General features: G+C 42.3%; 2 protein-coding genes across 4 annotated transcripts in view; one reads left to right on the top strand and one right to left on the bottom strand.

Annotated features, from left to right (window-relative positions):
- Window positions 1-16,360, top strand: part of LOC147014475 (uncharacterized) — a 173,746-nt gene that overhangs the window by 52,219 nt on the left and 105,167 nt on the right. The gene's annotated exons all lie outside the window — the stretch shown is intronic.
- LOC147014476 (endothelin receptor type B-like) overlaps window positions 1-16,360 on the bottom strand; it is a 36,029-nt gene that overhangs the window by 17,922 nt on the left and 1,747 nt on the right. The window contains exons 2-5 of the mRNA XM_085852427.1: window positions 15,106-15,218; window positions 14,566-14,770; window positions 14,315-14,467; window positions 6,259-6,392 (exon numbers count right to left, since the gene is read on the bottom strand). Of these exons, the coding sequence (XP_085708553.1) occupies window positions 6,259-6,392; window positions 14,315-14,467; window positions 14,566-14,770; window positions 15,106-15,218 (605 nt within the window). The remainder of the gene's footprint in view (window positions 1-6,258; window positions 6,393-14,314; window positions 14,468-14,565; window positions 14,771-15,105; window positions 15,219-16,360) is intronic.

Raw genomic sequence — 16,360 nt, 5'->3', positions numbered from 1 at the left:
GCGGTCTGAATAAAACGCATTTGTTGTGATTGCTGAATTTTGCCAATGCGGAATCTCACAGACCGTTTTGTCTTCTAATATGTTCTTGCATTATAATAGTGTACTTGGACTGCAAATGTGCACTTGATATTTAATATTGTGCTTGACCTACTTTTTTCGAATTGAGACCCAACTAACAAAAATACTTTTTAGCAGCATCTCGTGAAGCGAACGCTGCTCTAAGAGAGCTCGGCGTTGTTCTTTTTCTTCTTGTTGTTCTTCTTCTTGTTGTTCTTCTTCTTGTTGTTGTTCTTCTTCTTGTGAAGACAAAACCTTTTGGACTCGGCTCTTTTATATATAGGATCCGGATCTCCTGAAATACTAAACACCGGTACACATCCTCACATTGAAGATGGCTTTTGAGAGCGTCTATCATGAACTTTTAAATATATTCGGACATTTGCTTTTAAGTTTGGAAAAGTTCACGTTACTATTTAAATATTATTCCATTTTATTGTAATTTCGTAAATACCGCCATTTCATTTCATTCCTTGCCTAAAAAATCCAACTATTACAGCGCTTCTTCTCTCCATGCTCTGAATTCGCCTTCATTGCATCCATCAAGAATTGTGTTAAATCGCATCTCTGACCTAAAACTTTGAAAAACCACAGTTTGCCATGGATGTTCGCTTTCCATCAAACATTCTTTTTTTCCAACTTCAGTGCCAACTCACCCCTCACTCTCACTCTCAAAGCAACCATCCCACTCTTCTCCCTCCAAGCCTCTCTCTCACCTCTCTCAAAAATCCCCCCTCACCTTTCTCCCACCTTTCATCCCCGTCACTCTTCCTTCTCAAAGTTGCCCCCCCCCTCTCATCCACCAACCTGCCTCCCTCCACTGCCCTCACCTCCATCTCTTCACTTCACCTCCTCAAATCCTCAACTGCCTTCTTCCTTGTCTCTTGTCCCCCCTCTCCCCCAGCACCACAGAGCCTTTTCTCCTCCTCATTCGGCCCCCTCCCCTCGCTGTTCTGCAATACCCCACACTCCTTCAGCAACCCTCCTTACCTGCCCCCCTCGTCCCTTGTCCTACCCTCCCCCTCCCCCTCCACCTCCTGCACTCAAAGCCTCCTCCCCTTCCACTTCATTAAAAGTGTGGACCTCAAATATCCGGGGCCTTCGCTCAAACCTTTCAGATCTTTCCATACAGGTTGCCACTGACAAACCAGACATTATCTGCCTAACAGAAACTTTCCTCTCCCAAGACGTGTCTGACTCCCAAGTATCTCTCCCTGGTTACTCCCTCTTACGGTATGACAGACCTGAGCCTCGTCCTGGTGGAGGTGTTGCTCTCTTCATCAAAGACTCTATTCCTCACTCTCCATGCACTGCTCTCACTCCCCCACACCCCCAGGAATACCTCTGGCTTCGGCTTCCCTCCACTCCCACCTCATGTTTATATGTGTACTGTACCGTCCACCGAACAGTGATGACTCCATCTACACCTCACTATCCGAAAACATGGACCATCTTCTATCTTCTCATCCAAACTCTCTCTTCCTCTTATGTGGTGACTTCAATTGTCATCACGCCAGTTGGCTCGGTGTGGGTACCTCTCTCACCTGCCATGGCACCTCAGCAAAAGCTTTCTGCGACTCATTGGGACTGACTCAATCGGTCAACTTCCCGACCCGGATCTCAACCAATGGTACTCCATCTCTTCTGGATCTGATTTTGACAAATTTCCCTGACAATATCTGCTGCTCTTCCTTCGCTCCAATTGGTTCTTCTGACCACGTCCTTGTCAAAGTGGACATCTCTCTGGCTGTTATCAGAGAACCACCTCACCGCCGTCGAGTCTGGCATTTCACTCAAGCCGACTGGCAGGGTCTCCGAGCAGCCATCAAACTGACTTACTGGTCTCCTATCACTACTTTCTCAAACATCAACTCATCCTGGGAATTCTTTCAAAGAAACTTGCTCTCCCTCATGCACAGATTTATCCCCTCTCGTGTTCAGTTGTCTTACCCTTCCTCCCGCCCTTGGTTTACTGAAGCTTGTGGCGAAGCAGTTGTCCTGAAACAACTTGCCTTTGCCTCATGGAAAGCAAACCCAACTGAGGGCAATCTCAGTTCTTTCCACAAAGCTCGGAACAAGTGTGTATCTACCCTCAGGAGAGCCAGAAAACAACATCTTTCTCATCTCAAGTCTGAACTCTCAAACCTCTCTCCCTCCTCAAAATCCTGGTGGCGTTTAATCAAATCTGTTTCTGGTGTATGTTCCCCCTCCATCCCCTCCCTTACCTCAAATGGCCGCACTGCTGATTCCACACGTGATAAAGCTGAATGTCTAAACTCGGTGTTTGCAGCTAAATATTGTGTCCTAAACCCATCACTATCTCTACCCACTTTACCCAGTCACACCCAACTGTCCCTGGACTCTGTATCCTTTTCTCCTGACAAGGTGGAGAGCTTGCTTTCAAACCTCGAGTCAGATTCTGCAACCGGTCCAGACGGCATCAGCCCACGTGTCCTCAAAGCCTGCTCTTCTGCTCTTGCTCACCCTCTCTCTGTTCTATTCACCCTCTCATTTGCCCAAGGTCATCTGCCATCTGCTTGGAAATCTGCTAACATCACTGCCCTGCATAAAAAAGGTGCAAAAACAGATCCCTATAACTACAGACCAATCAGCCTTCTCCCAATCATCAGCAAGGTGATGGAATCCATCATCGCCTCATATGAAATCCTTCCTCTTCTCCAATGGCTTGATTTCCAATCATCAATTTGGTTTCAGACCAGGTCACTCTACCCTGGATATGCTGCTTCTGCTCTCCCATCAATGGATGGAGGTCCTCAATGCCAGACAGGAAATCCGAGCCGTATCCCTGGACATATCACGTGCTTTTGACACAGTCTGGCACCCTGCCCTACTCACCAAACTCTCTTCCCATGGTATTCAAGGCCATCTCCACTCATGGCTCGCAGACTTCCTCTCCTGTCGCAGTCAACGTGTGGCCCTAAATGGAGTTCTTTCATCCCCTCTTCCTGTGCAGGCTGGAGTTCCTCAAGGTAGCGTTCTGGGCCCTGTTCTTTTTCTGGTTTTCATCAATGATCTCTCGGACTCTCTGGAAAATCCTCTATTTCTCTTTGCCGACGACTCCACCCTCTGCCGTACCATCTGTCATCCCTCAGACCGGCAAGCAGCAGCTTCTTCACTCACTGCAGATCTGGATAAAATCACAAACTGGTCCAACACGTGGAACATGTCTTTCAATCCAGACAAATCTCACACTCTCACTATGTCTCTTCGAAAGGACCGTTTACAAAACCCCCCATCCACTTTCTCAACAATCCTCTGGAAGAAGTCTTTTCTTTCAAGCTTCTAGGTCTCACTATCTGCCATGACCTTTCCTGGGAAAGTCACATTTCCAACCTCGCCTCAAAAGCCAGTCGCCGACTGGGAATCCTCCGTCGTGCTAAGTCCTTCCTCGGCCCTCTTGAGCTCCTGACCACTTACAAAGCTTTTGTCCGTAGCCTGATGGAGTACTGCTCTCCCCTCTGGGCTGGTGCTCCTGCCTCCCACCTTTCTCGGCTTCACGCTGTCGAAACCAGGGCATTTAAGATCATCGGCATCTCCCGCAATGAAGCTGAGTCTTTGGGCCTCTCACTCAATCACCGCAGGTTGGTCGGTGGTCTTTCTGTCTTCTACCGACTCCTCTCCAGCCTTGCCCCCCTGCTCTCTCTGCGATTTGTCCCCACCACATTTCCACAGGGCGCTCAAGGTCCGCCAACAACCCCCTTCTGGTAAAACTACCAAAATCACGAATCACTGCTCATCTTCACTCTTTCTTTCCTCTTTTTTCCCGCCTTTGGAATAAACTTCCTCACTCTATTCTTTCCCATTCTTCCCTCCAGGCTTTCAAAACAGCTGTTCACCACCACCTCTTATCTTCCCCCATCCAAATCCTCGATCTTTTCTACCCCCGATAATCCACCCAAGCCCACTTCCTTCATTTCTCCTGCTTTCCTTCCTGAAATTCCCTGAAATGTCCATCTTCTTTTCGCCATGTTCCCCGTCCCATCCCCATCCCTCTCCCTTCCACAATTCACCTAATGTGTCTGTTCCCCACTGTTTTGTCCCTTCCACTCCCGCCCCTCTTGTCTCATGCCTCCTTGCTGTGAGTTGTGTCTTAGCTCTCATAAGAGCCTCGACCAAGGTATACAAAAAAAAAATAAAAAAGAAATACACTATTTTCTCGTCATGAACGAAGATCGTCCATGACGGACGTGACGTGACGGCACGTGACGAAATATCGGAAGTTGTTGTTTTTCTCTTGCCAAAACGAAGTTTTTGCAAGATATGTTAGTCAGCTTGTATGTTTTTTTTGTTGTTGTTTGTTTGTTTTTTTGTTTGTCTGTAATCACGTATAAAAAATTCTGCAGAGCACAGTTATCATTGGAAATTTTTGTAACTTCGCATATCAGAGGCCTATAGAGGTCCCTTTCAGCAGATAAAATTTTGAAGGTCAAGGTCAAAGGTCAAGGTCACTTTGTCGCAAACCAGGGGAGTCGACGAAACCCTTATTTTTTTGAGTAATTTTGATTGGATCGTCTTCAAACTTCATGGGAATATAGTTCATGGTCTGGCGCTCAGCTGATTAATTTTTGGTGGCGATTGGCCTTGACCTTCATATGTTTTTTTTTTTTTTTTTTTTTTTGTCTGTAATCATGTATAAATCACTCTGCAGAGCACAATTATCATTGGAAATTTTTGTAACTTCGCATATCAGAGGCCTATAGAGGTCCCTTTCAGTGCATAAAATTTTGAATGTCAAAGGTCAAGGTCACTTTGTCGCAAATCAGGGGAGTCGACGAAACCCTTATTTTTTGAGTAATTTTGATCGGATCGTCTTCAAACTTCATGCGAATATAGTTCATGGTCTGGCGCTCAGCTGATTAATTTATGGTGGCGATTGGCCTTGACCTTCATGGTTAACACCTAAGGTCAAACATATTTGACCCCAAGGTCAAATTTTCAAGTTTTAGGAACCATATCGTGTCATACCTCAAATTGAACACCTCGATGAGTGCTTTCTAGATATGTCAAGCTCTCTCTCTCTCTCTCTCTCTCTCTCTCTCTCTCTCTCTCTCTCTCTCTCTCTCTCTCTCTCTCTCTCTCCCCCGCATCCTCCCTCCCACAGGGTATAGCAACGTTTCGTGAGGCGTTGCTCTCCCCACCACCTCCCCCTTCCTCGCTCTTCTCCCCTTCCTAGCTTCCCCTTCTTCACCCATACCTCACTTCCTCTCCCTCCTCTCCCTGCCCCTCCCTTCCTTTTGTCCTCTCTGCCTCCCCTCCCCCCTCTCCTCTCTCTCCATTTCTCTTTCTCCACCCCTCCTCCCCTTCACACCACCGTCAGCGAAGCGACGAGTTGTATTTGCTTGTAGCTTAAATAAATTTCCTCTGATTTTCATGATGTTGGATTTTATGGATAGACTCTAGATGGCAACACATTTTCTTAATTTACACTCTATCCCTAAATGTTAAAGGTCAAGGTCATGTAGTGGTCTGAAAAAAAATATGGCCATAATTGGATCACTGGCCAAGGGTAAGTCACGGCTATTGTCAAGGGAAAGCCTCCCCCGCTCGAGGAAGGCTTACTCTTGGCGATAGCTTTGTGATCACAGATATCTAGTTAGCATTTGCAATTTCAGTTAAGTAAATAATACGAGTTATCTGCAGGGCTCGCTGTTCATTAGAGCCTCAGCTTCAGTAAGGATGAACTCTGCTGTTTTGAGTATTCTTTCATGGTAAAATAGTTGCTGTCGACACCACTGTTCACCACACCATTAAGTAATTCATATACTGCTTCATTGGAAGTTATAGCTGCAACTGCCTCTACTGTTCACTGCACCATCAAGTCTATCATCGCATGCTCGATAGAACACCTAAAGTGCTCACATATTATGCTGCCCAGATTTTAAAATTATGAGTGTACTGACATGTTGATGAATTGCTGCCTTTGTGTATTTGCTAAGTTTAGGATATAGATTTAAGCTGATTTGGGTGATTTGGTTCGACTGTAAACTCCTTTTTGGTGAAATGGCCTGTTTACTCCAACTCACAAACCGGGCCACAAATGCCTCTGCGAGTTGAGGTGTGATTAGCGTATTTTGGGTGCCGTCTTCCAACGGTTGCACCCCATGATCACATGGCAATATGTAACAGCTTCGTCTCTGGTGTATCAAATGCAATAGACTGATTGACCCTGCGGTGTGATACCTGAGCAGATCACAGCGGTGGGGGTCCACATGGCTGTACACTGTGTTCTTGAGCATCCGGCTCAGATGAAGAGGTAGCCAGCAGAAGGCAAAGATCACAACCAGGCAGAACACTGTCTTTGCCACCTCTCGGCGCTGTTATAAACACACCCAGGGATTGAATGAGTGTGATTATAAACAATGATTGATTAAAACGAAATCAACGTTTCTTGATCAAAGTTTGCAATGGGCAACATTATGGTCTATCATTTGTGCTGAGGTATTTTGAGACCACCATTTATTTATTGTACTTTTTTTTTTAATAAACATTTTATATATTATAGGAGAGGAGTATCTATCTGTTTATGCTTCAGCAGCTGAATGTCAGAGGCATTCTGTTTTTGGGTTGTCTGTCCATCCGTCTGTCCATCTGTTCATGCATCCGTGCCTTATCAGTTTTTTGTTGCCATGATAACTTGTTAACTATTGAAGGGATTTCAACGAAACTCGGCAAAACTGTGGCATGCAATACAAACATGAGCTGATTAGATGGGTTCAGAAGGTCTAATGTCTAAGGTCATGTGACCTTTAATTCAATACCTTTGTTTCCACGATAACTTGTGAATCACTGAAAGCGTTTCAACCAAATTTGCTGCAGGATGAAGTGTCATCAAAAAAATGAACCGATTCGTTTGGGGTTCAAAACATCAAAGATCGAAGGTCATGTGTCTGTAAGAGAATTAGTCTATGATCGAAGATAATTTAAGTGGAATGATTTCAAACTCGTGAAATAAGGGTGATGCAGACACCCATCCATATGCAAGTTTCTGAAGGTGGAAAGGAGTCCTCCTAGGTCTCAAAGTATCCACCTCCGTTTCAGTAAGGGATCATGATTCATCGCCCAACCTGTGAAGTTTTTATTTTTCTCAGTTTTGTTCCGAGTGTTCTTTTCAAGATGGTCACTGAGCCCTGGACAGCATCCAACTGTAGTTTGTAGTAATATTCCCAAGGATGTTTTTAAGATCTCTGTAAGGTTCTTCTTTATCATTCCCATTGCTCCAATCATCACTGGTACAATTTCGGTATTCTTCAGTTTCCAGGCTATTTTGACTTTATTTTTGAGATCTTGGTGTTTGGTCATATTCTTGATTTTTGCGTTTTCTAGGCCAAAATCGCTGGGTATTGATACCTCAACGAGCAAACCAACCTTCTTTTTATACCTAAGTACTATATCCAGTCGCAATGCTTTATTTTCTATGTTCATCCTCAATGGGATCATCAGGTCGTACATGAGCATTCCTTCCTTCTTTTCAATTATCGCTTTTGGTTCATGTTTCCATTAGTTTTATAGGACTGGGATATTTAATTTTTTACAGTTTCAGTGGATTACTCTACATACTTTTTGTACCTTTGTGTGTACAGTTGTTCTGAAATGAATGTTTTAACCCAAAGAGGTGACTCGTGCTTTCTGTTTCTACCTTGCAGAACCTACACTTGTCTGATTTACTCAGTCCTGACATTTTCTTAAAACCATCCGTATAGTGTCCTTGGTCTTGGACATTAATTAATCCCCTACCGGTTTCACCGGAGGGTCTATAGCATTGGTTCTTAACCTGGGGGGGGGGGTGGGGCATGAGTAATTTCCAGAGGGGGCGCGAGCCCAGAGAAAAAAGAAGGAATTTCTCTAATTATTTTTGGAATTCTGTTCACAAGTGTTTGCATAATATAGTGATGAACATAAAAAAACACCTAAAAGTATCGCCTTTAATAATTTTCGTTTTCTATACGCTACTAGGCTTACCATTTTCTGTATTAAAATTAATTTTAATATTTATTTTTATTTTAATATTAAAATTTATATTTCATTTTAATTTTGATATTAAAATTAATCTTTTTCACAGATTTGCAGTAACCCTTTCAAACTAAATCATTCGCAATGAGTGCCAAAAAGCAGAAGTATCTTGTTGAACATATTCGATTTGGATTTGTGTCCCTCCAAAAGTGTGACACAGAGGTACCCCAGTACGTAATATGCTACAAGACTCTGAGCAATGATGGTATGTGGCCCACACACTTGGAACGCCACTTGAAGACAATGCATCCTGCTCTAGCTGCCAAACCCAAGGCATTCTTTGAAACAAAAAGGCAGTCCATGAAGCAAGCTAAGATGGACAGCAGTGGAGCATTTCGGCAACAGACTTCAAAGGTTGTTGAGGCTTCCTATGAGATTGCCATGTTGAATGAAAAGAGCAAAAAGAGCCATACCATCGGAGAGACTCTCATAAAACCAAGTGTGCTGCATGCAGCAGAGCTTGTTCTGGGGAAGGATATTGCAAACAAGCTTTCCCAAATCTCTCTATCAAACGATACCGTCAAGGGAAGGATTGATGAAATGTCTCAAGACATCATAGATTAAGTTCTCGACGATGTAGGAGCTTCTCCTGTATTTTCCATCGAGTTGGACGAAAATGATGTTGCTCAGTGTTCTCAGCTACTGATGTATGCAAGTTTCGTGTCAGGCAATAGTGTCAAAGAGGAAATGCTCTTCTGCCATCCCATGGAAAGTTATACAACAGCAACAGATATTTTTCAAGTGGAATCAAACTTTTTCCAGGGAAATCAACTTTCGTAGGACTCGCTGGTCAGGGTGTGTACTGATGGAGCTCCGGCCATGCTTGGTTTGCAATCTGGTTTCATAACGAGTGAAAGAAAAAAGTCCATCTGCTATAGATATGCACTGCATCCTTCATCGTGAAGCCTTAGCATACAGAACTTTACCTGCTGAAATGAGGGATGTCATGAACCTGGCTATCAAGGTAGTCAACTTCATCAAAGCTGGAGCCTTAAACAGTCGTCTCTTCAAACAGCTGTGTGTGGATATGGATTCTGAACATCAAGCCTTGTTTTTCCACACAAACGTAAGATGGATTTCGAAGGGAAACATGCTTGGATGGATTTATGAACTACGACAAGAAGTGGCAACATTTCTAGATTCGCAGCAGAAAGCAGATCTCCATGACAAGTTCCAGTCTGAAGGATTTTTGCTATCTCTAGCTTACCAAGTGGACATCTTTGAAGCGCTGAATGCCATCAACCCCAAACTTCAAGGGAAAAACATCAACATAATCATGCACTATGACGTCATTCGAGCCTTCATGGCCAAACTCGACCTCTGGAAATGTCGAATTCAGGATGGAAATACAGCCAGTTTTGCTAACTTGGATTCTGCTCTCATTCACAGTCACCTTGATTCTGAGTTAAAGAAACAAATAATTACTCATCTGACTGAATTGAAAACAGAATTCTTCACATACTTTCCGGATATAGATGAGAAGCGCAAAGCCTGGAAATTCATGAGGAACCCATTTCAATGTGAAGTAGCTGATATTTCAGATGAAGTGCAAGAGCAGTTTCTTGAGTTAAAGTTCAACTCCTCGGCTGAAGAAGACTTCAAAAAACTGGATCTGGAGACGTTCTGGGTCATGTACCTTCCTGTTTACCATTTGATCTCACCTCTAGCTCTTCGGATTCTGACAATGTTTGGATCAACATATCTTTGTGAAGCTGCATTTTCCACGCTCGTTGCTGTCAATAACAAGTACAGAAACAAATTGAACGCTGAAGGGGACTTGCGTTGTGCTCTCTCTGGCATTCAACCACACATTCAAGATCTGGTAGCTAAGAAGCAATGCCAAGTATCTCATTAAATGTCATCTCATTCAATATGCTGTTTTTGAGTGTTGTTTATACAGAATTCTTTGTTTAATCAAAAGACTAAAAACATGCATTTTTTCAGTTTTTGCTTTTAATTCAGGAGGGATTTTTAATCATTTCGTTGAAGATGTGAGGGGGGGGGGCTTGGAGGCAAGGACCCCGACTACTCGAGGGGGTGTGGTGGTAAAAAGGTTAAGAACCACTGGTCTATAGGTTTGCTCTCTATCCATCTGTTGTTATGCTTAGTTGCTAATTGTTATGCAAAGTTGCCCCACTAGTGGGGCAACTTAGCTAAATATAGCATAACAATTGTGAATTTTGTGAGGAAAGCACCAAATTTGGCACACTAGTAGCCTAACATATTATGAACAGATTTGGATATTGGGCCATCTCAAATTCAGCCGCTGATGGCTGTGGCAGCCATTTTCCACTGCCATCAAAAATTATGATGCTTTGTTTTTTCTTGATTTCCATGTAATTCGAAAAACTTTTTTCACTTTTTTCGATGTAATTCAGTTGGGTTCGAAAATTTCGAACCCTACTGAAATGATATGTAACATGATATCTCAAAAGATTATGGATGGATTCGAACGAAACTTGGTGGACAGGTTGGGAGTGTGACAAGGATGAATTGATTTGATTTTGGTGAAATCTGATTCCAGATCCAGATACGAGAATTTTTTAATTAACCTCCACCATCGAAGATGGATGGAGGTTACTGTTTTCACCCCTTTCTGTTTGCTTGTTTGTTTGTGAACAGTATTCCGGAAAAAACTCCTCGACGGATTTCGACGAAACTTGGTGGGGGGGGGGTTAGGTATGGTCCAAGGATCATGGCATAAAATTTTGGACTTGGTCCAAAATCCAATATGGCCACGATGGCGGCCATTTTGAAAAGAATATTTGAATTTTTTTTTTTGCATTTCTACATGTTTTAAGTGATTTCCAACCCCCCCCCAAAAGAAAATAGAGAAGAAAAATTTTGCAACTTTTTTTTCAACAAAATTTCGATTTCTTTTTTTTGCATTCCTACATGTTTTAAGTGATTTACAACACCCCCCCCCCCCACCAAAAAAAAAATGTTGGAGAAAAGAACTACAACTCTGTCAGCACTGTTGACGTCATATTTAATGAATAAGATATAAGGTTCACTTGAGTGATCCAGCAGTATTGGCGGCGGAGGTTTTGCACTCTCCCGAGTGCTCCCCCCTCTAGTTTTTCAAGTGATTCTTCACCTTTGAGAGATGGGGCCAATACAATCATAAGCATGATGTTTCAAAAAGTTGTGGATGAGTCATGGATGACAAATGAAGTGGATGAGTTTTATCGGTGTCAAGAACAAACCAATTCGATTTTGGTTGAGGTCTGGATGCAGAAATGTGAGCATCAGTGATTCAGTGGGATACAAAACGTAAGCTGTTCAACCTGGAATAGGTATGTGTCTGACCGAATTCCATTCTAGTTACACTTGCCGAAGGATTTGGAGAAGGGATTGCATTTGTGTCTGTTTGTTTGTCTGTCTGTTTGTTTGTCCATCTGTCTGTCTATCTGTCTGTGTATTTATCCACACAGAACTCATGTAGAATGCTTCAATGATGATTATGACGTCACATGTCACGTGGTGTGGCAGCCATATTGGAAAAACGGAAAAAACTTTGGACCTCTATCTTTGAAACCGCACCAAGGAAAAAAATGAAACTTGGTAAATAGGAAGTACTCCTCATGTGGAATGAGTGTGATTTTTTTTTCATAAAGTCATAAGTGCCCTCATTATGACGTCACAATTGCAAATGTAGAATGCCGCATCTGATCAGTATGAAAAATTTTGAGGGTCATCTCGGAATAAATTGGTCCACAGATAATTTTTCATGACGTCATTGGTCACGTAATTCTGCAGCCATATTGTTAAAAAAAAGAAAAGAAAATCTTCTCTGAAGTGGCTAGACAGATCGAGGTGAAACTTTATACATATGACGGCCTATCCATGAGGAACAAAAGATTCACACATATGATGTCATAGGTCACATGGTTTGAGAGCCACATTGGAGTTACCCTAAAACCTATAAAAATACACCACTCAAAAGAAGTCCTGGTGAGGGTTTACAATCTCTGATTGTTCTTTTTCTTGTTGCTGTTTTGGTTTCATGTGTCATATCTTCTTTTCACACCTGGTTTTGGAAATATTTTGCAAGGTGGGTTTGGGTACCTTTTTTGGCTTGCTGTGTTCATGTTTGCGTACAACTTCATGCTTGCATTGATCTTTACCATCGCCGAAGGAGAGGGTATTGCATTTGAGTCCGTTTTTTTTGTTTGTTTGTTTGTCTGCACAAAACTTTCATGTTTTTCTCCACAACTGCTTGTCGGATTGAGATGAAATTTTCACCAGGTGCAACTACTCATGTGGAATGTTGTCATCATAATTGTGACGTCATAGGTCACATGAAATAGAAACTTGGCACAGGGCAAGTACTCCTAATGGGGAATGTTATTTTTATGACATCATAGGTGCCTTCATTATGACGTCAAAATTGCATGTATGGAACGCTACATCGAATCAGTATGAAAAATGTTGAGGGTCATGTAGGGATAAAATCGTCCACAGAAAAATAATTGATGACTTCATCAGTCACGTGATTTGGCATTGACCGTTTTTTTTTTAAATAAAAAACCTGAAAAAATCTTCTTCTCTGAAGTAGCTGAACAGATCGAGGTGAAAATTTACAAGTATGACCGCTTATCATTGAGGAAGAAAACGTTCACGCATATGACGTCATAGGTCACATGGTTTGGCAGCCATATTGGATTTACCCTCAAATCTATAAATATATTCTCCAGAACAGCTGTACAGATCTAGTGGAAACTACACAAATGTTTCCCAAGCCATGGGTGTACAATTTTTTGAAGGAATAATTGATGTCACATGGTTTGGCAGCCATATTGGAATGAAGAAAAATATTAAATCATGTTTTTCTCTGTAACCGCTTAATCAATCGACACGAAACTTCAGATTTATGATCTAGTAGGGATGTGGAATATATGTTTTAAATTTCAACTTGATTGGACGCATGGTCTGGCAACCAGAATTATTTGGTTTTTTGATATCGGTTCTTTTGGGTTTTTTATTTTGCTATTTATTTATTTTTTGCAGTGCCTGGATGGGTTTGAGGGTGGAGGAGTAGCAGCTGAAATGCGAATCCTATCCAGATTCCTCCTGATGACTTCATCTTTGCTTTTTGTTTGTTCGGGTTCCTTCTGATTACTCCAATGCAGGACTGTACCTAGTTGGTCTTCCATTTGATTTGAATTGAATTGAATTTATTTTAATCCCATTCTAAATTCAATTGAATAATGAATAATAATTAAAATACGTCATGGGTCAGGGTCAGGTGTCCGATCAAAGCGGGACTTCTTGGTACCCGGTCATCACTGCCAGCAGTTATAAAGTGGCAACTCTAGTTATGTCTCATTAATCACGTAACACACCAGTACACAAACACTACACAAAATACACCACATAAACACACACAAACACCACACAAAACAAGTTTTCGCGAGGGTCTGATTGCTCTTTCTCGTTGTGATTGCGTCCATCAGGCTGCTACCTCCTTCACGTCTCGGCAGGTACATTCTCAGGATGCATTAATTTTTGTGGAGAGTGAGAAGTTTTCTTATTTTAATATACCGATTATCGATTTTCACTTGTGGCTGTACTGGATGTTCCACAGCTGTACTGGAAAACTGGTGTTGTTCGTTGGTAAATAATTTTGCTAAGCCTGGTGTTGATTTTGTTGTTAGGGTGGCAGTTTTGGGATCTTAAGATCCTGAGTTGAAGCCCTGTTTGTTGCTGAATTGACACCAGGTGATGTTGATTCAGCCTATCATCCTTCTGAGGTTGGTAAAATGAGTACCAGTGTACTGGTATACAGGCACAGCATCAGTGGGATAGTTGTTCCCCAACAAAATGAGTTATCTGGAAATAGTCGTCAAGCTGCCATATGTAATAAGAAGACTGATTTGGTTTCTCTGGGTGAGATGTGCTTTCAGGATCCACCTCGTTCTCCACATGTATTCTTTGGTAATTGTTTTATGCATTTGTTTGTGACATTTGGTGGCCCTCTTCTACTCAGAGGTATTTGTATGATGCTTCGTTTTCTCGTTTCTGTATTGATGTTGCACACTTATCTTGGTTAAATTTCATTTGCATGTCATCAGAGTACTATTTCTCTAGTTTCAGTTGTTTTTCACTCATTTTACTTTTCCTGAGTCTTTGGACTTTCTTGTATTGAATGTTCGGGTTTATCCGTGTCCTTTCTCATTATTGAGGTTTTTTAGTAGGGTGTGTGTGTGAATTTGTGTGTGCATACCTGCTTGGTATGGTCGCACATAGACAGGCGCAGTTTGCTGGCTTTGCGGCACAACATCTCGCTCGCCATGAGCGTGTAGAAAAAGCCAGTTACCGCAAGAGGAAGGCAGAAGTAAAATCCAAACACCCACCAGTCCTTTGCGTGGCTGTAAAACTGGGCATACAGACAGTCGAACAATATGTTCAGGATACTTTGTATATTTTCATGGTATTTGAGAGCATCCGCACCGGAGTGAGTGACCTCCTTTCCACCTGCAAGAACCCAGGTAGCCTCTGAGGTCGCAGCATGCAGGTACGCAGCGTGCGCTGTCGGTAAACCATTGTGACCACGTCGAAAGCGAGAATCTCGGGTACGGCGAGCAGCAAGGCGCACAGCCAAATGGTCACTATCTCCAGCGACGTCACAAGAGGTACTCCCATACCCTTGATGCGGCTCCAAGAAGCTACAGCACGGTATCTAATGGGAGGGTTCGTAAGCTGCAGTTTAGCCCTTCGGGAATCTCCTTTGATTCCAAATATAAAACTTCCTTTCAGTGATTGTAAGTTCGCTGCCGTTTACACGGAGTCACACCTGATATACACCGGGATGCACACGTCACAAAATTTATTATCTGAATCCAATGTTAGAAAGTGTACCAACCAGGCTCATCTTTACAACCTAGTCCTTGTGGAAACGGTTCATGCATCTACATTGTTCAAACACCTGTACCATATTGAACAATTAACAATAAGAAGAAGTGGAACACAAAGGTAAAGTGTGATAGGAGTGATGCGGTCGGCATATGGGAATACCTTTCCACGCTCAGAGCGCACAGGCTGATGACGGTGATACCGACGGAGGCTTTCTGAAGGAAGGGAACCATTTTGCACACAACCGAGCCAAAGGGCCAGTCAGCAGCCAACAGCTACAAATGACAACACATCATGGTCATGCCTCCACAAAGTGTTGGCTGTGTCCTTCCAGCCTTTACAATAAGGCATATATGATTGTGTGTATAGTCATACATGCACGCACATGGCACTTATTATAAAGCATGTAGGACAGTTTACCTTACACCTCAAATACCATGTTTAATTAGATACAAGTCAAAGCTGTCTTTCCTTTCCTTTCTATCACTTGATCACCATTTGATATCGAATGTACATTTGTTATTTCAGTCATGAGAATGGAAAAGCGAGTCCATGCAATAGATTGTATTATCCAAAGTCATACTGTTCAACTACCTCATTATACACCTTCTATTTGCAGAAGATTCGTCAAAACATCGAATAAAGTAATAAGTATATGGCAAGTAAACCCATCAGTCTATGCCTGAAATAGTTGTATGATGAGTAAAATCATCGGTAGAGGTCTTATATAGATAGTAATAACATATATTTCATTATATACTTGCATGATGGCCCCAATTTACGTTCTCGCCTCTGAGCAGTCGAGATTGGGTTCGAATCCTGGTGTTTCATAGGCAGGGCGATTCATTATTTTGTGTGCCGTCCCTCAGATGGACATTAAACCAGGCGTCCTGTCTTTACAATATATATATATATATATATATATATATATATATATATATATATATATATATATATATATATATATATATATATAAAAAATATATACCAAATGGCGTCCTGAGAAGGTGGAGCATAGCTCAGCCATCAAGTTTGCTCTTTTGCTCCGATAAAGGGTTAACGTCTGAAACCTTAGCTTTTGCTGGCATTCCTCAATCAACGTCCTATTGATTTCATCCATTGTTCTTTCTGTCCGCCAATGCAGATCGACACTAGTGTTCACCAACAAGACTTGTTCTTCATACCATCGAGTTATGAGTTTGATTTCGATCATAATCGGATCCGACAAAAAACACCTGCAATCTCGTGCTTTTCTTGCCATCCATTGGCATGGCAACATGGAGTACGCCATCGTTAAGCCGACTGTCCTGTCTGTATGCTGTTGGCGCTTTAAATATGCTATGGCTGGCTCATATTTCATATGAATTGGCATTTTGGCCTGGAACGAGGGTTATGTTGTCATTGCCCTGCGTGTGGA

The sequence above is a fragment of the Eptatretus burgeri genome, chromosome 13, assembly GCF_056783735.1.
Source record: "Eptatretus burgeri isolate ZD-2024b chromosome 13, Ebu_testis_v1, whole genome shotgun sequence".
Taxonomy (NCBI): Eukaryota; Metazoa; Chordata; class Myxini; order Myxiniformes; family Myxinidae; genus Eptatretus; species Eptatretus burgeri.
Note: the sequence above shows the minus strand (reverse complement) of the source record. Positions and strands in the feature narration are given on the sequence as shown.